Genomic DNA, 26,915 nt, shown 5'->3' with positions numbered 1-26,915 from the left:
AAAAAAGAATGAAGAAAAGTTAACAGAGACTAAGAGACTTATGGGACACCATCAAGCAGATCAGTGTATTCACCATGAGAGTTCCGAAAGGGGCAGAGATATTAATTAAAGAAATAATGGCCCAAAACTTCACAAATATGAGGAACAACATGGATATACAAATACAGTCATGCTTTGCTTAACAACAAGGATACATTCTGAGCAAAGCATTTGTAGTAGTCAACTCTTGCACTGCTATAAAGAACTACCTGAGACTAGGCAATTTATGAAGAAAAGAGGTTTAATTGACTCACAGTTCCACAGGCTGTACAGGAGGCATGGCTGGGGAGGCCTCAGGAAATTTATAGTCATAGTGGAAGGGTAAAGGGGAAGCAAGTATGTCTTCACATGATGGCAGGAGAGAGCGAGTGAGCACAGGGGCAAGTGCTACACACTTTCAAAAAACCAGATCTCATGAGAACTCATTCACTGTCATGAGAACAGCAAGGGGGAAGTCTGCCCCTGTGATTCTCACCAGGCCCCTCTTCTGACACATGGGGATTATAGTTCGACATGAGATTTGGTCATGAGCCACATTATATCAGCATTGTTTGACAGTTTTGTTGTTGTGAATCATCATAGAGTATACTTACACAAACTTAGATGGTATGGCCTACTACACCTACTACAGTGTACCTTTACAGTGTAAATGGTTTTTTACTACATTTACCATGTAAATGGTTTTTTAAAATACTACACCTGTATAGAGCAGGTCCATTATAATCTTCATATGTGCAGTCCTTTGTTGACCACAATGCCTGTACAAGAAATTCAGTAAACTCCGAAGAAGATAAACTCAAAGAGACCCACAGCAACACACAATGTAATCAACTGTCTAAAATCAAATAAGAGAGAATCTTAAAAGCAGCAAGAGAAAAGTGACTGGTCACATACAAGGAATCCTCAGTAAGACTGTCAGTGGATTTCTCAGTAGAAACCTTGCAGACCAGAAGGCAGTGGGATGATATATTTAAAATGATGAAAGAAGAAAACAGTCACCTGAAAATCATATCCAGCAAAATTGTTTTCAAAAATAAAGGAGAAATTAAAACATTCTCAAACAAAAGCAGAGGGAGTTTATTACCACTAGAATTGCCCTATCAGAAATGCTAAAAAGAATCCTTCAATCTGAAATGAAGGGATGCTAGATAGTAACTCAAAGCTATAGGAAAATATAAAATTGGCCAGGCACGGTGGCTCACACCTGTAATCCCAGCACACTTTGGGAGGCCAGAACGAGCAGATCACCTGAGGTCAGGAGTTCAAGACCAGCCTGACCAACATGGAGAAACCCTGTCTCTACTAAAAGTAGAAAATTAGCCAGACATGGTGGCACAGGCCTGTAATCCCAGCTACTCGGGAGGCTGAGGTAGGAGCATCGCTTGAACCCGGGAGGCGGAGGTTGTGGTGAGCCAAGATCGCGCCTTTGCACTCCAGGTTGGGCAACAAGAGCAAAATTCCATCTAAAAAAAAAAAAAGAAGAAGAAAGAAAGAAAGGTAATATGTGGGCAAATATGAAAACAATATTATAATTTTGGTTTGTAACTCTACTTTTTTTCCTACAGAATTTAAAAGACACATTCATTAAGAATTACAAATCTATGTTAATGGCCACACAGTATATAACAACGTAGTTTGTGAATGACGTCAATAACATAGAGGGGGTGAAGCTGTAAAGAAGTAGCATTTTTTTATGTGACTGAAGTTGTTATCAATGTAAGATAGAATGTCATAATTCTAAGATACTATTTGTAATTCCTATGGAAACAAACAAAAAATTTGTAGAATCTGAACAGCCCTACCCCCAAAAGCTGAGGAAACTCAGAGGCCAAAGAAAGAGGCTGAAAAATCCAGTTTCTCAGAGAGAAATATTTTATAGGAACTTAAAAACAGAAGCAATGTCTCGGGTGGCTGTCCACACCTGCCATCCAGAAAGTATTCATTCATTCGTTCATTCATTCCCAGCTAATTTTGTAGACACAGGGTTTTGCTATATTGACCAGGCTGGTCTCGAACTCCTGAGCTCTGGGAGTCTACCCACCTCAGCCTCCCAGAGATATTCTTTATATAGCAAGCTTTTGGGATAAAACATGTGCAGCTGGTCACACCTTCAGACTTTCTTGTCAAGACGTGACCACTGGGGAAGTTTGATAGCATCTTTATGAGGGGTTATCTATGCTATAGGCATTGTTTAAAGACTTTACTGCAGAACACCTTGCTGTGGAGGGGCCAACCACCAGTCATCATGGTAGTTTTGTTTCAAGATGGCATCAGACACTCTTGGCCATGCAACAGCCTATTTTCCTACAATGCAAAAGGAGAGGAGAAGGGAATCAAAACAAGGCACTACAAAGTATCAAACACAGACATCCTGTGTTCATAGAAGACTTAATATTTTTAATATGTCAATACTACCCCAAACAATCTACAGATTCAGTACAGTCCTGTCAAAATTCTAATGTTGATTTTTGCAGAAATAGAAAAATCTTAAGGAATCCTGAAAAACTAAAACAGTCTTGAATTTTAAAAAAGTTAGAGGTCTAATGCTTCCTGATTTTGAAACTTACTACAAAGACACAGTAATTAAAACGGTGGTATTGGCATAAGATAGATAAATAGAATGGAACAGTGAGCCCAGAAATAAGCCCTTAGATATGGGATCAAATGATCTTCAACAAAGGTGCTAAGACCATTCAATGAGGAAAGGATAGTCTCATCAACAAATGGTACTGGGAAAACTGGATATCCACATGCAAAAAAGAATGAAGTTGGACCTTTACCTAGCATCACAGGCAAAAATTAACTCCATAGACAGAGATCTAAATCTAATAACAAACTATGGAACTCTTAGAAAATATAGGGGAAAGCTTCATGACACTGGATTGGTTTCCTGGATATGACACCAAAGCAGCAAAAGAAAAAATAATTACATTTCCTCAAAACGTTTTGGCCAGGCATAGTGACTCATGCCTGTAATCCCAGCTGTTTGGAAGGTCAGAGCAGGAGAATCCCTTGAGGCCAGGAGTTGAAGACCAACATGGGCAACATAGTGTGAGACCTCATCTCTACAAAAAATAAAAATTAAAAAACTTAGTCCGGGCGCGGTGGCTCAAGCCTGCAATCCCAGCACTTTGGGAGGCCAAGACGGGTGGATCACGAGATCAGGAAATCGAGACCATCCAGGCTAACCCCGTGAAACCCCATCTCTACTAAAAAATACAAAAAACTAGCCAGGTGAGGTGGCAGGCGCCTGTAGTCCCAGCTACTCGGGAGCTGAGGCAGGAGAATGGCGTGAACTCGGGAGGCGGAGCTTACAGTGAACTGAGATCCAGCCTGGGCGACAGAGCGAGACTCCCTCTCAAAAAAAAAAAAAACTTAGTTGGGCATGGTGGCATGCACCTATAGTCCTAGCTACTCCAGAAGCTGAGATGAGAGGATGACTTGAGCCCAGGTTCAAGGTTACATTGAGCTATGAAAGCACCACTGCACTCCAGCCTGTGTGACAGAGCAAGAACCTGTCTCTTAAAAGAAAGAAACAAGAAAACTTCAGTGCATCAAAGGACATCAACAGAGTAAAAACGCAATCCAAAAAATGGGAGAAAATATTTGCAAATCATATGTTATAAGGATTTGCTATGGTTTGGATATTTGTCTCCTCTAAACCTCATGTCAAAATTTGATCCCCATTTGTTAGAGATAGGGCCTAATGGGATGCATTTCTGTAATGGGGGCAGATCCCTCATGAATAAATTAATGGCCTCCCTTGGAAATAAATGAATTCTCACTGCATTAGTTCCCATGAGAGAGAACTTGTTAAAAAAAAAAGAAAAGAAAAAAGACAGAAAAGCCTGGATCCTCCCTGCTCTCTCTTGCTCTGTAATCTCTGTACACTGGCTCCCATTTCCCTCCCACCATGAGTGGAAGCAGCCTGAGGCCTTGCCAGATGCACATGCTGGTGCCATGCTTCCTGCAAAATCTGCAGAATCATGACCCAAATAAACCTCTTTTCTTTTATAAATTACCCAGCCTCATTTTTTTTTTTTTTTTTTTTTTTTTTTTGAGACATAGTCTCGCTCTGTCACCCAGGCTGGAGTGCAGTGGCACAATCTCGGCTCACTGCAACCTCCACCTCCCAGGTTCAAGCAATTCTCCTGCCTCAGCTTCCTGAGTAGCTGGGATTACAGGTGCACAACACAATACCCAGCTAATTTTTGTATTTTTAGTAGAGACAGGGTTTCATCACGTTGGTCAGACTGGTCTCGAACTCCTGACCTCGTGATCCGCCTGCCTCGACCTCCCAAAGTGCTGGGATTACAGACGTGAGCCACCATGCCCGGCCAAATGCTTTTTAAAGCAATCCAAAACAGACTAAGACAGGACTAATATCTAATGTACATAAAGAACTCCCACAACTCAACAACAAAAAAATTCGGTTCAAAAGAGGCAAAGGTTTGAATGTGGTTTTTGTTGCAGTCTATCTATCTTTAAAAAAAAAAAAAGGGCAAAGGACTTGAATAGACATCTTTCTTAAGAGGATATGCAAATAGCCAGTAAGCATCTAATAAGATACTAGGTATCACTAATCATTAAGGAACTGCTAATCAAAACCACAAGATACCACCTCATGCCCATCACATTGGCTGCTATCCAAAGAACAGAAAATAAGTTTGGACAGATGTGGATAAATTGGAACTCTTGTATACTGTTGGTGGGAATGTGAAATGGTATAGCCACTGTGGACAGTGTTCAGTCTTCAAAAAATTAAAATAGAATTGCTAAATGAACTAGCAATTCCACTTATGGGTATATGCCCAAAAGTAAACAGGGCTGGGCACGGTGGCTCACACTTGTGATCCCAGCACTTTGGGAGGCCGAGGCGGGCAGATCACTTAAGGTCAGAAGTTCGAGACCAGTCTGGCCAACATGGTGAAACCCCGTCTCTACTAAAAATACAAAAATTAACTGGGCGTGGTTGTACATGCCTGTAATCCCAGCTATTCAGGAGACTGAGGCAGGAGAATCTCTTAGAACCCGGGAGGTGGAGGTTGCAGTGAGCTGAGGTCGTGCCACTGCACTCCAGCCTGGGCGACAGAGCTAGACTTCATCTCAAAAAAAAAAAAAAAAAAAATAGAATAGAAAACAGGAGTTAGATTGTTAGATCAGAAGATACTTGTATATCCCTGTTCATAGCAGCAACATTCACAATAGCCAGAATGTGAAAGCAACCCAGATGTCCACTGCCAGATGAATGGATAAACAAAATGTGCTATACATGTATGTTGGAATAGTATTCAGCCTTTAAAAAGGAAGGAGATTCTGCAATCCATCATGAATGAAACTCTAGCATTATGTTCAATGAAACAAGCCAGTCACAAAAAGACAAATACTGTATGATTCCACTTATGTAAGATTCTAGAGTAGTAAAAATCATAGAGGCAGAAAAGAAAATGATGATTGCCTGGGGGTGAGGGGAATGTGGAACCAGGGGGACATTGGTTAAGGTATAGAGTTTGCTTGGGAACATGAACCAGTCTGGAGGTTCTGGTAGTGATGGTTGCAGAACAATATAAATGTAATTAATGCCATATACTTAAAAATTGTTCAATAGTAAATTTTATGTTATATACATTTTAGTATAATTTTTTAAATGCACTTTTAAAGCAGGGATACGTGCACATCCTCACTACCAATCAGGTCATGAAGCACTAGTTTATGTGCAAGGAAATTCACTTTTAATATTCAGTTACTTATTCTAAAAGTGAAATGCTTAAACTTATATATTACAGGAACAAATGGTCAGTGCTAGGTGATACATTTTAACAAAGCTAGAGTTTTACATAAAATATTCATCTATTAAACATACAATGTGTGATTTTTGTTTTATTCAACTCGTTCATTTTTCATTTTATTTGGGGATTAGAATATGAAAACAATATTTAAAGAGTAATTGCATTTTGACTTTCTTATTTTGCATATTGCCATCTTAGTTAAGAACTCTGCTGCATCCTAAATTAAAAACATTTATTATTGACTTAAAATCTGTAATACAGAAAAGCTTTGTTTTTAAGTATCTAGTTTCTGTCCCTCAAGACCACATAAAGAAATTCTAATAAAAAGGAACAGTCCGGAAGCAATGACTGGCCCTCGGCCTGTGCACTGCGTTTTGCAGCAGGAACAGTGCAGGCATCTGAAACAGGATAGAGCTTTAATCAGCTGAGAGGTTTGCTCTGACTTCTGTTTTTTTATATTGTGGCAAAGCTTTCCTGTAGCCGTTTCTAGTAGGAGAAAAGTCAGTCTTTATGATCAACAGTGCCTTTTTAGTGTTTTTTTTTTTTAATGCATAAATATCCATTAAAAACCATCTTTCTGACATTGTCTTATATGGGTTTCTGATGAAAATTAAAAATCTGGCCCTTGTGAGACCTGTAACCTGTAATGAAACAGTAGTCGGATCCAATAAGACAAAGCAAAATTTGCAGCTTTTTTTGTTTCTTTGGGGAAGCAATTCAGAATCATTTTGAAATTAAATTTTTATAGAACATAAGTTGAACTTAGGTCTTGGTGGCAATTTAAACCTATTTACATTTTAAATCTTAAAAGTATTCTTTTAAGAATTTGACATATTGTTGAATTTACTATATGGAACAAAGTAAGTTTAAGTATCTCTTATGGCCTGAATACTTTAACTTTTATTTTAGGTTCACAGGTACACGTGCAGGTTTGCTGTATTTATAAATTGTGTGTCACAGGAGTTTGATGTAGATTCTTTTGTCACCCAGGTACTAAGCCTAATACTCAATAGTTATTTTTTCTGCTCCTCTCCCTCTTCCCACCCTCTACGCTCAAGAAGGCCAGTGTGTGTTGTTCCCCTGTATGTGTCCATGTGTTCTCATTAGTTAGCTCCCACTTGTGAGAACATGTGGTATTTGGTTTTCTGTTCCTGCATTCATTCGCTACCATAATGGCCCCCAGCTCCAGGCCTGGATACTCGTTTAATCCTTTTCGGAATACGTCACTTCAGAATTACTCACATTTAGATTCTTTTGCTAACTTTAGCCACTAGGAGCCTGAGCCCTTGATATGGTCTAAGTGGGGTTCGGTAGGGGAAGGGAGGGGCTTTTGTTGTGTTTTGGTCCTTTCTAAAGCACATTAAAATGGCTGGCAAAATTAGAAGTTTTGATGTATTTATCTTTAGATTAGGTAGAGTCAACAATCCCTGTATTTCAGTTGGGTTATTCTTGTGTTATGCTGGAATCTGTGGTTTTCTGGGTAGTAAAGTCATGCTGAAATACTAAAAGAGCTAATAAGATAGGCGTATCAGTAATCAAGGCTACAGTTAGGCACAGTCTAGAAATTTAGGCAAGACATAAATATTACATTTGATACCACATCCATGCTCCTGGATTATTTTTCATATGATTAACACTTACTGCTCTCAAATTCATCACACTATCCTCAGTCAGTGGGGGTTGTACTGGTAAAATAGCTTGCCAGGTAAGTAGGATTTATATGCCAGGAAATCTATATAGAGTTCAGAATTCAAACATTTTAGTCTGCTTCACATACCAGTTACATAACAGCCAAGGAATGTTTTCCCCTCTGTGAACATTGACCCACAGATAAGTATTCCCATTTCAAAAAAATATGCAAGGTGAAAGGAAAACCAACCACGTAAAGTCATATTCAGTAAAGAAGTGATCAGCTAACATCATCTTCCACTTTGTGTGAGTCTTGGTTGGTCAGAGATTCACTGAGGATCCAGATGTCTCAGGGCTCTTTGCGGTCAGAAGTCTGCTGGAACATAGGTGTCCAGTCTCTTAGATGAGCCCTTTTCCCTTCATTTCTGTTTAAAAATGAAATTGAATGCAGCCGTCTTTCAAAGTAAGGTCTTTCATATTGTCAACACTCACAGTTACTAATAACTGAAAAGCTGAAATTAGCAGCTGAAGCCTCAGGGAGCAAGAGAGCTGACACGGGCATGCACGATTAATTGCACACTCGGACACGGTCTCAGCTGGGCTTGAGAACGTGACCTAGCGTGAGTAAAGCCAGAAGGAATGCCCATTCATCAATTAAACAAATATTTGTTTGAGTTAACCAGTATGTGCCAAACTTCATATTTCATGCTGCTAATAGCTCTCCAAGTTTTCAGGTCATTTATTTTAGGAAGGAAAAATACAGTTTGCTATTTTAAAATGCAAATACTTTAACAAGATTTTGATTGTTGGTGTGATGAATTCAAGAGTTGTTCAGGGAAGTGGAAGTGATAAAGGAGGACATTTTTCCTTAAGATAAGGCTGGTATAAGTAAGTCCCAAGTAGTAATCAATATGTAAATTTTGACTAGTTTATTACAGTAGTAATTGTTCTTTACAATAAACGAATACTTAAAATCTATGTAAAGTAGGTTGCTAGTGAGAACTGATAAAACCTAGTAAAGACTTCTGTAGCTTCCTTTGTTAATATGTGACCCCAAACTGAGATTCAGTAATTGTTGATTTTGGCCTGGGTAACAAAGTAACTTCTTGTTTTAAGTATGGAGAGGTAATATTGTCAGTAAAACAGGTCAACCTTCCCAAAATATATTCTTCAAATCTTCTGTTGCAAGAAATGGGGGAATATGGTTAATGAGAGTTCTAGTCAGATTTGGAGAGAGGAACTGAGGGTGTAAGCACATTTACGGACACATGGGGGACATGGGCATTCGGGAAGGATGCTGCCGGAGGGTGGGTCGAGTGTGATACAGGCATTCACCAGGCTCTGCAGGGAAGCCTGAAGGTCATGTTTAGATCAGCCAGGGTCAGCATGACCTATATAGCAAAGGGACTTTATGAATACCATATATTGGCTGGGCACAATGGCTCATGCATGTAATCCCAGCACTTTGGGAGGTTGAGGCAGTGGACCACTTGAGGTCAGGAGTTCCAGACCAGCCTAGCCAACGTGGTGAAAGCCCCATCTCTACTAAAAATACAAAAACTAGCCGAGTGTGGTGGTGCATGCCTGTAGTCCCAGATACTTGGGAGGCTGAAGCTGGAGAATTGCTTGAACCTGGGAGGCAGAGGTTGCAGTGAGCCAAGATCGCCCTGCTGCATTCCAGTCTGTACGAGACTCCGTCTCAAAAAAAAAAAAAAAAAAGAATACCATGTATTGTTTTGATCATATATACAAGTGTCTTGGACTTTTCTTTCCCTGCCAATAAAGAGTGCTTCTGACCGTCTTTTTGAGAAAATACTCCGGTATCGTCAATCTAACCTTACTTGGCTTTAGTTCTTTACTGCTCTTGGAGCAAAGACTAAATGATTGGCTCCACTGAGGCGTAAAGCATGTTATTCCACCATCTGGCCTCAGACATATATTTTTCCTTTGCTTCTTTTCTAGTGGACTTAAAAACTAGGTCATTCTCTTGTAATTCTAATTTTTCTGTTTTTATGATCATTAATTTCACAGACTTGTTTCTTTTTGTCTTTTCCATCAGTTTGCTTCAGTGTCCCCAACAGTTCCTGAATTCTTAAAAACTCCTCCAACTGCAGATCAGCCTCCCCCTCGGCCTGCAGCTCCTGTCCTCCCCACAAACACTGTGTCCTCAGCAAAGTCTGGCCCAGCGCTGGTGAAGGTGGGTACTTTGGATACACCGTGGGTTTGGTGGCTTTATTTGTGACCCTGTCTATCGCCTTGTGAATGGAAGACAAAGGCATTTATCCAACTTGCTCAGCCTGCCTTTTAGCCCAAAGTCTCAAAAACCAAGCCATGTAAGACTTGCTAGACTGGGGTCTTCATGTTTGAAACTGTGCTATAGTCATAGAAAAATGGCACAAATTTTGGTCTGTTTAAAACACTAGGGTCCAGATGGAGTGGCTTACCTCTGTAATCCCATTGCTTTGGAAGGCTGAGGTGGGAGGATCACTTGAGGCCAGGAGTTTGAGAATAGTCTGGGCAACATAGCAAGCAACATACCAAGACACTATCTCTACAAAAAATGTAAAAGCCAGAGGTGGTGGTGCATGCCTATAGTCTCAGCTACTCAGGAGGCTGAGGCAAGAGGATCACTTGAGCCCTGGAGTTTGAGGCTGCAGTGAGCTACGATCACACCATTGCACCCCAGCTTGGGTGACAGAGCAAGACCCTGTCTCTTTAAAAAAAAAAAAAAAAAAAACTTCTAGGGCTATGCAGAAAGCCCCAGTTCTGCCACCCAGGCCACTAAGATAAAACAAGAGAAAAACAGATTTAAACTTTTTAGAATTGTGCTTAGAACTTGTAGATAAGGTAGGTGAGGAGAATAAAGTGAGGAATAGTTTAGCAGAATATACATCTCAAACTTTTAAAACTAAAAAAGGATATTATAGTTAGCTAACTTCTCACCACCTTTCAGATGGGGAGACTGAGGCCCAAAGAAGAAATGACAAAGCCAGGAAGGGTCCCAACCTCCCGAATCCAAGTCTAGCTCTCTCCTGCCTCCCCTACCTGTTGCAGCACTCTCGAGGCAAGGGAGCATCTTTCAGATGAACACAATGCATATCCTCATAGCCCTCTGTCCCCAGGACTGTCCTTGTCCTTGACCTTCCTGGAGAGAAGGCTCTTGTCAGCATGGCTGAGTATTGGTGGCTTCAGAACACACATCAGTGTATTTCCCCATCTTCTGTTGCTTAGCATTGGAGTCAGAAATTCTAGAGGGTAGCCGGGCGCGGTGGCTCAAGCCTGTAATCCCAGCACTTTGGGAGGCTGAGACGGGCGGATCACAAGGTCAGGAGATCGAGACCATCCTGGCTAACACGGTGAAACCCCGTCTCTACTAAAAAATACAAAAAACTAGCCGGGCGAGGTGGCGGGCGCCTGTGGTCCCAGCTACTCCGGAGGCTGAGGCAGGAGAATGGCGTAAACCCGGGAGGCGGAGCTTGCAGTGAGCTGAGATCCGGCCACTGCACTCCAGCCTGGGCGACAGAGCCAGACTCAGTCTCAAAAAAAAAAAAAAAGAAAGAAATTCTAGAGGATCACAAGTGGCAACTCTGCCAATGAAATCAGTTTTTACCTCCTCTCCCAACATCCTTATGCATGCAACCCTGACCACACAGAGAGGGTCTGCATGCACAGCCCTCCTTCCCTGCCAGTCCTCAAAACGAGTTCTCTGCCTCTCCCGTTCTCTGAATGTCTGCTCTTCACTGATGTCTTTAAGGAAGGCTTTGGTTCTACAGGAAGAAGCATTGTTTAAGAATGTGAAATTCAGGGATTGATTAGAGAATTCTAGGACTATGCCAAGAGAGGAGGGGACAGGAAAACATTAGGAAACAGACCAGAATTCTTTCAGTATTTCTATGAGGAAAGCTGTTTCCCATCCTTCGCTTGTGGGGGCTGATAGGTAATAGCAGATTCCATCTGAGGAACACTAGTTACTATGTTTCTGTGCCCCTCCTCTACAGGTGCCTTCTGGACTGTGGCTGGGTCAATTATTTTATCACTCCACAACAGTTATACTCGAACCCCATTTTGAGTATAAATTATCCTAGACCCCGTTCATTCTTATGATCAGTTTTAAAAGACTAAAAATAAAATGTATAGCCAGGTGCAGTGGCTCATGCCTATAATCCCTGCACTTTGGGAGGCCAGGGCAGGCAGATCACTTGAGGTCAGGACTTTGAGACCAGCCTGGGCAACATGGCAAAACCCCATCTCTATAAAGTGTACAAAAAAATTAGTTGGGCATGGTGGCGAACACCTATGCTCCCAGCTACTCGGAGGCTGAGGTGGGAGGATCACTTGAGTCCATGAGGTTAAGGCTGCAGTGAGCCAAGATCATGCCCCTGTACTGCAGCCTGGGTGACAGAGTGAGACCCTGCCTCAAAAACAAATAAGATGAATTATTGATAATGGAAAAAGCAGGTAAATAGTGAATTGATAAATATTGTGAGATTGAAGGAATAAGTGGGGGAAAGTGTTTTCTGACATCGAGGTATATACTTTAAGTGCCTGATAATTAAAGTGATTTCCAGTTAGCATGCACATTCACCATTCATTTGTTCAACAGATACTTTTTCAAGCACCTTCTGTGTGCCAGGCACTGTTCTGGGTACTAGGAATAAAGCAAGGAACAAAAGATCACTAACATAGAGTATGCCAGGTGGTGATGAATAATGTGAGGATGTGGGTGCTGGGGAGACAAGGAGAGACGTGTCTTTTAATTGAAGTGGTCTGGGGATATGCAGATGACATTTGGAGATCTGAAAGAAGATCTAAAGGAAGTGAGGGTGTGAGCCATGAAGATACCTATGGGAAGAAAGTTTGACCAAGGCAGCCAGTATGAGCGCCTCCACCATTGCTGACTCCAACAGCAATGGCGGAGGCAGACAGGGTGTGGCCAGAGAACAGCTTCTGTAGAGCCTTGTAAGAAGTTAGGCTTTGTATTACCACTAAGAGAAGAAGGTGCTGGAAGATTTTTGAGCTGATGTGTTAGAAAGAGTAGTGCACAAAGGTAGAAGCAGAGACAGGTAAAATGCACAGCAGGAGACAGTGGCAGCTGGCGAGATAACAGAAGTGGTTGGATTTTGGCTGTATTTGAAGGCTAAGCTGGCCGGATTTGTAGACAAGTTGGATGTGTGGTGTGAAGAGGAGGAGTTGTGAACCATCTACTGTTGTATGTCTAAGCGACTAGCAACTTGCAGTTGCCACATCCTGTAATGGAAAGGAGTACACCTGGAGTGTGAGATGCTGTACAGGCACCTCTCGTCATGTCCTAGAGGCAGCTGGATAGATGAGTGCAGACGTTAGGAGAGAGGTCTAGGTTGGGAATAGAAATGTGGGTCATCAGTGTATAAATGGTGTTTAAAGCCATGAAACCCAGTAAAATTACCTACGGTCTAAGTACAGGTGAAAAAGCTGTGTAAGAAGTGAGTCCTTGGGAACCTCCATTTTCGAGAGGAGAACCAGCAAAGGAGACTCAGCAAAAACAGCCAGCAAGAGTGAGGCAAGGCAGCCCTGAAGCCAGACATGATGTTTCAAGAAGGGAGAGACTAAATGTATCGAGGCTGCTGTGCCTCAGTTAAAATGAGTGCTGGGAACTGGCCTTGGTTTAACGCTGAAGCACAGCGACCTTGACAAGAACAGTTTCTAAAAACTTAGTTGGAGTGGGCACAAGAGAGCCTGAAAGGCAGAGCTGGAGATGGTGTTACAGAAAGCTTTTCTTGAGAGCTCACAGAAATGGGTCTGTAGCTTTATTGGACTGTAGGGTCAAGGAAGGCTGTTTGTGATCCAGTGGAGTGATCCAGGAGAAGAGTGGGGAACCACAGCCAGGTGTGGGCAAGGGAACACAGAATCCAGTTGAGGAGGGAAGGGCCAGCCTGAGACAGCAACACCAGCAGGAAGGAAAGTGCAGAGTCTCGGTGCAGGCAGGCACTCAGCTCTGTGCTGATCCCTTACATGTTGTTCTCCATGTTTAGGCAGCAAGGTCATCAGTTGACAGTAAGGCTGGGGGTGAAATACTAAAGGTTTAGATAGAGAAGAAAAGATAGGCAGTATTCTAGAAGAGTAGGAAAATTAAAGGACCAGAAAAATGTAACAGGATGGCCAGGTAGCACTGATGAACCCTTGAAGTTGGTGGTCACGAGTTTAAAGTGAGACTTGTCAGCATGATTTTATGTTTTTCCTGTAGCCACTTTCAGTTATATGAGTACAGGCATGAAGTGGACCACTGGTTCTCAGCAGGGGTAAGTTTGCCTCCCACCACAGACATTTGGCAATTTCTGGAGATGTTTCTGGTTGTCACAATGCGGGGGACGAGGTGGGTGGGTGGACGTTGCTAGGGGCATCTAATGGGTGGTGGCCAAGGATGCCATTGAACATCCAACAGTGTACAGGATGGGTTCCCACAACACAATTACCTAGCTCAAAACATCAGTAGAGCCACTGTCGAGAAACAGAAGGAGACAGAATTAATTAGATAAGGGTTTTGCCAGGTGTGTATGACAAAGAGGGGACTGTGCAAGTGAGGGGACCGTTGGATATAGCTGGGTAGGGAGGGAAGTGAGAAACATGTAACGGTTGTAACAGAAAGGGATTGTAGGTCTCAGTGGCATCAAATGATTGTTGTAGTTGGCATCCTGGATGGAGTGAATTGACAAAACACATGGTAGGTATCAGAGATTGGGATGCTGGGAAGCAAGGGAGGTTCAAATAATTATGAGATCTAGGCTATCATCACACAGTGGCTGGCTGAGAGAGGAGATGAGATATCTGGAAGCAATGAAGTCAAGGAACTAAGAGACCTGAATGTTAGAAGGATTGTACATGTGGATATTAAAATCATCAAGAACAGTGACTGAAGTAATGTTGAAGAAAGTAAAAGAGTAGTGGGAGTGTCAGATGTGTCATAGGAGTCAGTAAAGAACTAGGAGGAGGCCAGGTCCTGATGCTCAAGTCTGAAAGCATGAGATGAGATTAACAAGAACCAATCATTTCCAATACATAATTACTTTTTATAAATTCTTATTTACCAGCATTTAAAAATAGGCTCCTAGTTAATTGGATTATATTATGTCCAGTAGTATTGCAGTAAATGTTTAATAACTGACTGGGCTCAGAAGGCAGATTATAACCTTTGCCAATTCCCATGGTGTAAATATTCCCACAGTGGCCAGTTTCAGGCTACCCATGTGATATTGCTGAATGGGGAGTAGGGAGAAGAAGCACACATTTGGTTCTCATGAGTAAGAGCTGGCTCCAGCACCCCGCTGGCTATGTCCGCAAACTGTTATGTAAAAATGGCCATAAAAATCTTGTTGCAGAATCATTCTTTTATAAAGGGGTTTAAGAATTCATGACATATCAAGTGAAGAGAGAGAAAGGCACGTTTCTAATAAGCATATATGGTATCATCCCAATTATATTAAAACATATCCAAAGGAAGGATATAAAAAAAAATGTTAATAGTCATATTCTATGAATGTTAGAATAGCCTAACATTAGAAATGAGACTATTCCTAACCTGCAGAATGCAGTGAGTTTTTATTCTTCTTTGATTGCAGTGTCCTAATTCTTTGGATATGAATATGATATGATCATAACCATAGCTCCATTTAATTAAGTACTTCTCAAAGTCTTTGTATTAAGTTGGATATGTTCCCTAAAGAAGCTTAGGAATACATTCCTATATTTTTTGTTTGGGTGGGTTTTTTTCAGATGAAGCTATCTTAGAATCTGAATACTGAAAAGTATAAAGTGATCTGATAACTTAAAAACAGAGAAAACAACAAGAACTCAGGAAAACATCATCTGATTCCTAATCTTAAGATGAGAGATACATGGTCTCACATCCCAGTCTTCAAGGAAAAATGTAATATTTTTGAAAAATGTTTAAATTCATGTTCATGTCACACTCAGTATTTGTTTTTTGTTATATTCCTTAGAGATAGTTTATATTCTGTTTTTTTCTCATTGTAAGCATTTTTTCATTTTTACATATTCTCCACAGAATTTTTAGCTGTTACATGGTTTTGGTGAAGTATACTCATGGTTTTGGTGAAGTATACTTAATCTTTTCCCATTGGATATTTAGCATGCAGCTTGTTTTTCACTAGGAGATTATATGTGTAAGCACTTGGTAGCGTGTTCACACAGGAGACCCAAGGTCAGTGTGCGTTGAGTTTGAATAGCTCATGAATAGCTCATGCTGAGGCCCTTGCCCATACCCTGAGGGAACAGTGCAGCAGGAGAACATTTCTTGGTCAGAGTTAATATGCAAAAGTTTTCATGGCTCTTGAAATGGATTTTGCATATTGCTTTCCAAAGTGGCTGTACCCGTATCTAAGGTACATTTCTTTTTAATTTCAAATCATTTAGGCATACAGTACAATAGATTTCATGTGGTGACATCTCTTTAAATGTTATTTTCTTTTTCTCAAAAATAGCAAAGCCATCCCAAGAATCCAAATGACAAACACCGTAGCAAAAAGTGCAAAGATCCCAAACCACGGGTAAAGAAGTTAAAATACCACCAATACATTCCACCAGATCAGAAGGGTGAGAAGAACGAGCCGCAGATGGACTCCAACTATGCCCGCCTGCTCCAGCAGCAGCAGCTGTTCCTGCAGCTGCAGATCCTGAGTCAGCAGAAGCAGCACTACAACTACCAGACCATCCTGCCTGCACCATTCAAGTACGGCGGGGCCCATGCTGTCCTCAACGCGGGGTTTTCTGTGGTTTTTTTTTTTTTTTTTTTTTTTTTTTTTTTTTTTTTTTGAGACAGAGTCTCGCTTTGTCAGCCAGGCTGGAGTGCAGTGGCGCGTTCTTGGCTCACTGCAAGCTCCGCCTCGCGAGTTCACGCCATTCTCCTGCATCAGCCTCCTGAGTACCTGGGACTACAGGCTCCTGCCAGCGCGCCCGGCTGATTTCTTGTATTTTTAGGAGAGACGGGGTTTCATCATAGTCTCAATCTCCTGACCTCGTGATCCACCCGCCTCGGCCTCCCAAAGTGCTGGGATTACAGGCTTGAGACACTGCGCCTAGCCTCTGTGGTTTTTTATGAGGAACTATAAGTTACCAAAAGTTGAATATTGTCATTTATTTGTGCTCAGTGATGATTTTCATTTCTTTGTTATCAGAGCTTATCATACAGTGTCTGAAGTCCACATGGTGAGAATGGCCTGCATTCCAAGTCCAGTTTCTGTCCTCCAAAATAGGTTCTGAATTTTTACAAGTTAGAAATGCTTTTTCACAATTATTCATCCAGATTTGCCTATTATTAGAACACCAAAATAGTACTAGATGCTCTGAGAAAAGCATAAGTAGTATAAGACCTGTGATAAACAGCTAAAATAGGAGAAAGATGGGCATGAAAGCTGGAGTGGTCAAAGGAAAGCCTGGTGGAAAAGGCAGGATCTTTGTATATAGAAGGCTCAAGAAGGGCCTTTCCAGGCACAGGGGAATGCTATGAGCACTAGTACAGAGGAAAGAATAGAGTAAGTAGTGCCTCTCTCTTCATTGGAAGATGAGAAACATTGCCTAAACAAAGAATCTGATTAATTTTTAAGAAAAAAAGTGGAAGACAAAAATCGAGTACAGCCAATGTCTAAGGGGACTTGAAGCTGGGCAGAAGAGTCTTACTCGACACAGCAGATAGACAACGGAGTGCTTCAGAGCAGGCTGCTAACGTGGTGAGGCTGCAATGTAAGAAAGAACACCTGGATGCTGGTGTTGCAGGGACGTCTAGAGACAGTGAAGAGCTCTGACAGCAGAGGGAGTGTTTCAGAAGACAGTGAAAGGCCTTGGTGACCAGCAACTGCTAAGAAGAAAGGTGTTTTCAAAGTTTTAACCCAACTAGGGGGGACAGAAGGGAGTGAATTCTGACAATTTCTGAAACTGAATTCACAGCAAGGTATCAATGGCTAATTTTAATTAATGTAATAAAGAAAATTTCTGGATATACATTCCCAATATGCTTTTTCTGGGAAACAGGTAAAAATGCAAAGATGTTGTCTTCATTTTCATCACTTTTCTGGAAAAAGAAATATTTTCATTTGACTCTTGAAAAAGATGCAAAAGTTCATGATAATGAAAAATTACTAGCCGTGATCGTCATTCAACTTACGATTACATGATCTGTAGAAACTTCTGTTTTCTACATGTAGCCTAAGCATTCCCTCATAGGTAGCCCCTCTTTTCCCTCTTAAGATTCAGATATGTTGAGGAAGATTAAACCTGTTAGTAATTCAGACCTAATTGTGAAGTACTTAAATCTAAAACATCAGGGTATGGAGATGAAGAGAGAAAGAACTTTGTATCCAGTTACTATTTTAACAGCAAGCAGGCCCAAGTGAGCTATTGACATTGGAAGGGAATCAGGAGAGACCAAAGAGAATTGGAAGAGAATCAGAGACAAGCTGCTGCTACTTTGCAGCTTTGTCCAGGCCCTAGGGAGGCCTCCTCCACTGCCATCCTCCTTTGGCTTTGGGCACCAATAATAATAATGGTAATGATGGCTCACAGTTGCTATGTACAATGCATTGTGCTTAAAACTGTGCATCATCCTCATCTTTGCTGCAAATCTAGGAGGAATTGCTGTTACTGACCCCATTCCCAGATGAGGACGCTATTAAGGTGAAAATCCCAAAGGATTTTTTTGATATCTTTGAAACAGTCTTTTCTGTAATGAAAGAATTTGGCTGTGCGGTTGGGCTTTGTAGATGGGAAGAATCCATCAGAGGTGTGGGCTTGCTGAACTGTTACCAGTTCTTTGTCTTTCCATTAAAGCTTCAATTCCCCTCTCCTCCTCAGACATTCAGCACCTCTACAATAACCAGGCTCACCCAAGAACACTATCATACAAAAAGACCCAGGATACTAGAAGGAGAAAGAACACTTGTTTTTGTGTATTATTTAACCACAAAAAGAATGTAAGTCCTGTTCAGTTTCCAGATCCTAAAAATGGAGACCTTGTTTCCTAACGCACTGTTTATATTTATCAAAATTCCATTACAAGAAACTGAATGTGGAAGTCGTACAGTGCCCATAGTGGTAGGATTTTACCTGAATCATGTAGCCCTTTGCCACCACAAAGGAGCAAGCGCCCAAATGGACTGGCTTTAGTCCAGCCCAGCTTGTCTGCACAGTGGGAAGTCACTGGAGGTCCCCAGAGGCCACTGCATCCCTCTGAACTCTGGTCTGTCATCTGCCAATTACATTCATCAGCAACCCTCTCCTTTTTTTTTTTCTCTCCCTCTAATGATTTGGGAGAAAAATAGAATAACATGTTTATATTATTTTAAAGATTGAGCGAAATACCAAACTGTTCATTATAATAGGTAGAGTATTATAGAATCTGAACAGGAAAAAAAAAACAGCATGAGTAGAATAATTACATTCATTCTCAAGGGGATAATACCATTCACAAGGAAGCAAAAGGTGGCTCAGCAGGGAGATTACTCTTATGTAATAAAGCACAGACTTACGTGCAGTCCATAAACACATGCAGTATGTGGTGTTGAAACTTCATGGGGAGAGAGATTTGGAGAAAAATGTCTAAAAGGCTCATTCACACTAATGAATGAAAATAAGGTGGAGAAACATTGATTTAAAGAAAATGTTTTCATAACTCTGAGATTTTACAGTTGAATTTTTATAAAGGAGAACAATGATGCATAAAATATTTGTCATTTCATCCAATAACAAGAAACTTCATCCCAAAGATTTTAAGTATTTAACTTCAACAAAATTCAGCCAGGTTTTAGAATACCCCCAAAGTGAATGCCAAGAGTTAGCTATTGACAAAGCCAGCATTGGCTTCAACCACAGACTTCCCAGAACTCCTCAGAGAAAGCTCACCCAACTATGGCCGTCACCCCATAGGCACTGTCACCTCAAATCCCTGTTTCAGAATGTGGAATTCCAAGTCTCTTGGCTTCGGCACCAAGTCTGAAGCTGCAGTGGAATCGGCTGTATGGTAGCAACCATCCAGAAAGGAAACACCACTGTTACGAAGAGTATCACAGTTGGAAGATGTTAGGTGGGGATCTGGTTTTAATACTGAAAGTTTAGGGAAATTAGTACAAAGTACCTAACTGTAGTAGAATTTGACAAGTGATGCACCAACTTCTCTTAAATAAGCTTTTTAAATTGAAGTATAGCTTACATACAGAAAAGTCCATAAATTGTAAGTGAAAATTGATACAAAAATAAATACACTCCTGTATCCAATACTCAAACCAAGAACATTATCAGTACCCCAAAAGCCCCCTTTGTGTCCCTTTTCTGTGATGATCCTGACTTCTATCTGCAGAGATTAGTTTTGCCTGTTTTTTTGTTTTTTTGAGACGGAGTCTCGCTCTGTCGCCCAGGCTGGAGTGCAGTGGCGCAATCTTGGCTCACTGCAAGCTCCGCCTCCCAGATTCATGCCATTCTCCTGCCTCAGCCTCCACAGTAGCTGGGACTACAGGTGCCCGCCACCACGCCCAGCTAATTTTTGCATTTTTTAGTAGAGACGGGGTTTCACCATGTTAGCCAGGATGGTCTCAATCTCCTGACCTCATGATCTGCCCGCCTCGGCCTTCCAAAGTGTAGTTTTGCCTGTTTTTGAACTTTATATACATGCAATCTTACAGTATACCTAGGAGCATCTTTGTTGGTGCCGATAGCAGTTCTTTTTTTTGTTTGTTTAATATTTCGTGGCTGACTGTACCGTAATTTAACCATCCAACTCACTCTTGATGCATAGTTGGGTTGTTTCCAGTTGGGGTTATTATGAATCACCCCGTAGTAAATAGTCTGTCTTTTGGTATACATACATGTGTCTTTCTTTAGATGTCTATCTAGGAATGGAATTGCAGGATCATAGGATAGGCAGATGTTTTTCTTTAGTACAGTTTTCCAAAATAGCTGCATCATTCACACCTCTGCCAGCAGTGTGTGATTGTTGTGGTTGTCCCAGGTACTTGGTATCAGTCTTACTTATTATAGCAATTCCGCTGAAAATGCAGGGCTATTCTGTTGTGATTTGCATTTTCCGCATACCTAATGAGGTTGAACCATTGTTCCTTTATTTATTGACCATTGGGATATGCTTTCTTGTGATACATCTGAGATTTTTCCCCTACTTTTCCACTGGGTTTTCTGTCTCTTTCTTACTGATTTTAAAAGACCTCTTTATATACTTTAGATATGAGGTGTTTGTCAGAAATATATATTACAGATCTGTTGTCCTGCACTGTGGCTTGACTTTTCACTATCTTAAAGATGTCCCTTTTACTTAGTGCTTTTTATGTCCTATTTAAGAAATCTTTGTCTACCCAAAGACCATGAAGATACTATTCTGTTTTTCTGAAAGATTTTCATAATTCACATGTAGATTTTGGGAACAAGGTGAGGTGGGGCCAATCAAGAGCCATGTTTTTTCTGTGTGAATTTCCAGCGTAGCGTGGTGCCATCAGAAGTCCCGCCCTCTCTCCACTACATCACGGTGTCCTCTTTTTGGTAACTCAAGGGTCCAGGTATGCAGAGGGCCATTTCTGGATTTGCTGGGAGTCTGTCATTTGCCTGTCGTTCTGTCCCTGTATCAGCAACATCCTACGTTAATTATGCGTTGATGTCTGGTGGTGTGACTCTTCCAGCTTTGCTTTTCTTCAAGGATTCGTGGCCATTCTTGGTCCTTTGCATTTCCATATAAAGCTTAGAATCGCCTTCTAAATTTCCACCATGCTAGCAAACAAACAAAACCTGCAGGGATTTCATTGAGATCTAATGTAATTGGCGTATTTACAATATTCAGCCTTCCAAATCCATGACCATGGTATCTTTCTCTTCATAAGTTAGTCAACTTGTTAATAGAAACAATGTCAATTCTAGAAATTATTTTATTATAAACTCTAATTTTCTTTTTCTTTTGAAGGCCACTCAATGACAAAACTAGTAACAGTGGGAATTCAGCTTTGAACAATACCACACCTAACACACCAAGACAGAATACATCTGCTCCTGTGAGAAAGCCAGGACCTCTGCCTTCTAGCCTGGATGACTTAAAGGTGACAATTCCAACTGGAGCTTATTCACCCCTGAGTACCACAAACATGTAAATGATTTGCCAGATTTGTCTAGCAGACATTACGTAGTTTTCAATAGACATTCAACTTTACCAACAATATGATCATCTTTATAAAGGTACTTTCTTTTTACTTCCACTAAATTTTCTTTTAAAGCAACCAAAAACTGTCGTTTACTGAGTGTGTACCTTGTGCGGGCACCTGCCAGTTCTGCTGTATTCCAGAGGCTGTGATTTTTTTTTTTCTTCCCTGCTCAATGCCAAGTTTGGGAGAAGCAGGAAAATGTAACAGTTAAGAATATGAGCTCTAGGGCCAGCCTTTTTAGGTTTCTATCACAGCTCAGCCTTCTATTATCTGTGGTACTGTGAGTGAGTGCTTCAACCTCTCTCTTCCCATTGCCTCCTGATCTGTAAAATGGGAAGAATAATGATACGGACACCTCATAGGGTCATGTGAAGACGAGTGGAAAGAATAGAGCACTTCCAACAGTGTCTTGCACATGGCAGCTACTCAGTAAATGCAGCTGTACTGTCATCATTCCTGGTAGTATCTCTCTGCTTTGACATAAAAGCGGAATTACCCTCTAAAAACCCTTACTGTATCACTGGCTCCTCGAGTACTTCTAGTCTGTAGTTATCTGTTTCTGTGTGCTTAAATAGAAAACCAGTTCCACTTTCAGGTGTGCAGTAACACAGTTGTCTGACAGACATAGGCACCTTTCCCATCACAAAAGTGTACTGTAGATTTGCCAGAAAGCTCCAATACCAAGAGATCTGCTTTGTTTGTACCTCCAGGTGTCAGAACTGAAGACAGAACTGAAGTTAAGGGGTCTGCCAGTGTCAGGCACCAAACCAGACCTCATTGAGCGCCTGAAACCCTACCAGGAAGTGAACAGCAGCGGCCTTGCTGCTGGGGGCATCGTGGCAGTGTCATCGTCAGCCATTGTCACCAGTAACCCAGAAGTCACTGTGGCCTTGCCGGTTACAACACTACACAACACTGTGACTAGCCCAGTCTCTACTCTCAAGGCAGAATTGCCATCTACAGGAACCAGCAACGCAGCCCGTGTGGAAAATGTTCATTCCCCTCTGCCCATTTCACCATCTCCCTCTGAACAGTCCAGTCTCAGTACCGATGACACAAATATGGCAGACACTTTCACCGAGATTATGACCATGATGTCTCCTTCACAGTTCTTGAGTTCATCTCCTTTGAGAATGACAAATAATGAAGACAGTCTGAGTCCTACCAGCAGCACTCTGTCGAACCTGGAACTGGATGCAGCCGAGAAGGATCGCAAGCTTCAGGAGAAAGAGAAGCAAATCGAAGAACTGAAGAGGAAACTGGAACAAGAGCAGAAGCTCGTGGAAGTGCTGAAAATGCAACTTGAGGTTGAAAAACGAGGGCAGCAACAGCGGCCCCTGGAACCCCAGCCCAGTGCCCCAAGTCATTCTGTCAACAAGTCAGATCAGAAGCACAGCAGCCTTGGCTCCTCCATCAAAGACGAGGCCTCACTCCCCGACTGCTCCAGCTCCAGGCAGCCCATCCCAGTAGCCAGCCACACTGTAGGCCAGCCTGTCTCTACAGGTGGCCAGACCCTTGTTGCCAAAAAGGCTGTAGTTATCAAGCAAGAGGTCCCTGTGGCCCAGGCAGAGCAGCAGAGTGTCGTCTCGCAGTTTTATGTGAGTTCCCAGGGACAGCCACCGCCTGCTGTTGTTGCTCAGCCCCAGGCTTTACTGACCACGCAGACTGCTCAGCTCCTGCTCCCAGTGTCCATCCAGGGCTCGAGTGTCACCTCAGTGCAACTCCCTGTAGGCAGCCTCAAACTCCAGGTGTGAAGTGTATCTTCTAACTACTTTGCCTTACAGCATGCTTGGAATGCAAACCCTGCTAAGGAAGGAACCATACCTGAGCTCTTTCATAAATGCATCCAGAGGAGACCTCACAGAGGAAACATATGCATGTGTGAGAGGGTTATTCAGAAATCTGAATATCTAGCACTTTTTATATAGTGAAAACAAACACAGGGTGCTTTTCTAGTTCTGTTACCATTTCCCTTGAATGAACACAGTATCATCCATGCAGACATTTTTTTTACACACCAGTGACTTGATCATTGTGATCATAGTCTCTGCTGCCGAGCACTTCTTCTGGCAAGGCACAGCATCTAGTACTTTAAATGGCTGGCTTCACTGCATCCTCCCTTCTCCTAGAAGATGTAAGTGATACAACCCCTCTCTGGATAAGGAGCTGAGGCCTAGGAGTACTCAAGTGAGTTCCCCAAGGATGGAGCTGGCATTTAAACCCAGGTGTTCTGCCCGCAGAGCCTTTATTCTTATGCCCATTCTTATATTCTGCCTCCCACATTTAGTTCTTGAAAGTTACTGCTTATATGAAGATGTCTAAACTAAGGAAAACATGACCAAATATTTAGGAGTGAGGATGTAATTGAAAAAGATGAGAAAACACTGATGAGCATGAAATTCCCTTTTGTGCCTACATAACCTGTGTATTTGCCTGAGGTTGTTCTGTGTCATGCAGTTTTGGTAAGTTTTAACCAAACATGGACCACGAGTGAACAAGAAACCATTTGAACCAGTGCTCCTCAGCCTCGACACCCAAATACCTGAAACAGGCGAGAGGAGTCATCTTGTATCCTTGTGGTTAGGAGGCAGGGCCTGCAGACCCTTTGGCACATGCAAAAAATTCTAATTCCTCTGTTTTATCTTTAGGGTATCTGCAAAATTGAAAGTCTATTCCATAATAAATCCTTAAATTTTTTGGTCCAAATCTGCCATTGCTGTAGTAGGAACGAGAACCGTGTTTTTATCCTTGGGTCTGAGGGCGCCCTGGCCCCTTGCCGGCTCTCCCTAGGGAATGCACACGCAGCTTACCAAAAGCAATTGGGACAGTTAGGTCTCACGAGTTTCCTTGTTGCTCTTCAAGTATTACAATACCTGAGCTATTATGTGTAGAACTTAGGTTCTTATTATTTACATTTTCTCAGAATTTTCAAATGAAAATCTTAGCTACTTAGGAATAAGAAGAGCATGCAGTGACTGGTCTGGTGTTTCCCTCTCTGGTTTAGAATCATTAAAGTTCAGATTTCTGTGCAGATGAAGTGTGTATCTGTAACCTTGGTCTTCATTTAGATACAATCCCCAAGTGACCAGTGATTCTACATCTAAATTGTGATTTCTAACTTTGATTCTGACAATTAAATTGACTTTTTTTCAATTCACCTCCCTAGACTTCACCACAAGCAGGAATGCAGACTCAGCCTCAGATAGCAACTGCTGCACAAATACCAACTGCTGCCTTGGCCTCAGGCTTGGCCCCAGCTGTACCTCAGACACAAGACACGTTCCCACAGCATGTGCTCAGTCAGCCTCAACAAGTCAGAAAGGTTTGTAAATGCCAAGGAGCAGTAAACTGTCACTGATTTTTACCACCCTCCAATCATCCATTCAACAAGCGTCTTCGTAAAATTAGCCTTGGGAAGCTCCTGTTCATTCTGTTCTGTGATCCATCTCCGATGGAATGAGCCTTAGGTCAGATGCCGTTTGGCTGCAGATTTCCCAGTTATTTGGAATGGAGAAAGCTTTTCATTACTGAAAGATAGCTTGCCTTCACAGTTAACCCCTTTTCCAAGGGAAAGTTTCAAAAGTATTTGTTTTTAATCCTCATATATTAAATTTACTGAATTTTAAAATAAATTTTTTCAAATTAAACATACTGTAGTAAAAAAGATACGCTGTTCCCTTGGAAAAGGTATTTGAAGATGAAAAATATACTCCCAAAATGTTTATGTTGAATAAGATCTTGAAATGCATTTGTAAGACTTTGCCATCTCAGATTAAGAGCCCAGAAGGTCTCATCAATTCCATTTCACCATTGCCTAGGTGTTTGGCCTCACACAAAATTCACTTACCTTCTCTGAGAGTCAGTTACCTCATCTTTAAAATGAAGTTGGTGGTCTAGGATTCAGTGTCCTCTATACAAATAGCTACCAAAAAATTTCTCCCACATTCCCCAGTAGCCAGTAGGTGGAGCTATGTGCACATCTCCTTGCTAGAAAAATCTTAGGCCTCAAAAATAGGTCTTACTCTTTTAAACCTTGAAAATTATTAATCCCAGAGTTTTACTCTTCAACATAAAAGAACCCAGGTAATGAGTTGTGCCTGTGATCTGCCTCAGGATAGTGTGAACTGTCTGGGTGAAACCAGCTTTGGGGACAGAAAGCAGCAGTCACATGTAACAGATGTGCTGCTTCAGAATCTCCTCTGCTAAAGGAATCATGGTTTTATGTTACTGAGTTTGGGGAAAGCTCAAAATACCATTTAGTGTAATTAAAAGCTTAGTAAATGTTCAAATGTTAAGACAATTTGTTTTAGGGAGGAAAGGGAAAAATATGTAGATAGGATAAATAAGGGCTTTTTCACTAAGTGTCAAGATACTAGAATTAGGAATGATTACTTCTAGTGTAAAGGAAGTAATTTTTTACCAAATATAAGGAAATTTAATTGTTTCAAATAGGAGTATATTTACAGAACTCATCACCATCGAGGTTGTACTGTTTGAGGTATATACACACAGACTTTCCTGCTTACGAAATTCAGAGGTTTTTTGGAGTATTAGTATTATAGAACGTGTTAAGTATTTTTATGAGCAAACCAAGTTCTATGAAATACAGTTACAATATCAGCAATATAGACACATATTTGTAAAAGACCCTAAAACTTGTGGCTCTTGATGGAGGTGCTAAACAAAACATTTTGGAGTTCCGCAGCAGGAAGTTCGCACCTTTGCCTGTTAGAACAGAAAATAGCCTCCCCAAAGGGGGCCAGTTTTAAATGGGGCCTTGCTTGTATTTGAAGAAATTTTCAAGAAACTGGAAAATTCAGTGACCATAGCAGGTTGAGGTTTTAGGTAGGATGGAAAGGGGGCCAAGTAGTAAGCAGCTTACATGCCAGGCAAAGATTAGGGTTTTACCCAAATCAGGAGAGCCAATGAGTGTGGTAGGGGCCATGCCTTGAGAACACGTTGTGATGGGGGGTCTGTGCCGCAAGGCTGCTGCAGAATTCCTGTGATAGATAGTGAGGGCCAGGCGCAGGACAGCAGAGAGCAGCGGCAGATTCAAGAGGCGTCAGTGAGATGTGTGAACACTGAGGGAGAAAGCAGAGTTGACTGATAGTCCTATTTACCTAAGTTTTTAAAAAGGCAGAACCAAGAATTATTTTCCCTCAGAAGCTGAGAGGCAGGGGGTAGTGGGGAAAAAGGAGAAAAATCATTTGGAATATTTTTAATTTGAGATACCTAGGAAGATGATGTAAGTGGCTTTGATGCCTGGGAACAAGGT

At 41.5% G+C, this 26,915-nt stretch overlaps 1 protein-coding gene across 4 annotated transcripts in view; it reads left to right on the top strand.

The window, feature by feature from the left end:
* Positions 1 to 26,915, top strand: part of MRTFB (myocardin related transcription factor B) — a 195,783-nt gene that overhangs the window by 152,835 nt on the left and 16,033 nt on the right. For 3 of the 4 annotated variants that reach the window (XM_025370712.1, XM_025370713.1, XM_025370714.1), the window contains 5 exons: positions 9,517 to 9,654; positions 15,935 to 16,182; positions 21,406 to 21,538; positions 22,351 to 23,388; positions 24,807 to 24,962. In XM_025370712.1, coding sequence (XP_025226497.1) covers positions 9,517 to 9,654; positions 15,935 to 16,182; positions 21,406 to 21,538; positions 22,351 to 23,388; positions 24,807 to 24,962 — 1,713 coding nt within the window. The remainder of the gene's footprint in view (positions 1 to 9,516; positions 9,655 to 15,934; positions 16,183 to 21,405; positions 21,539 to 22,350; positions 23,389 to 24,806; positions 24,963 to 26,915) is intronic. The other variant, XM_025370716.1, reaches the window with a different exon arrangement.

Source organism: Theropithecus gelada, chromosome 20, assembly GCF_003255815.1.
Source record: "Theropithecus gelada isolate Dixy chromosome 20, Tgel_1.0, whole genome shotgun sequence".
In the NCBI taxonomy this organism is placed as follows: domain Eukaryota; kingdom Metazoa; phylum Chordata; class Mammalia; order Primates; family Cercopithecidae; genus Theropithecus; species Theropithecus gelada.
This window is presented reverse-complemented; position numbering and strand designations above follow the sequence as displayed.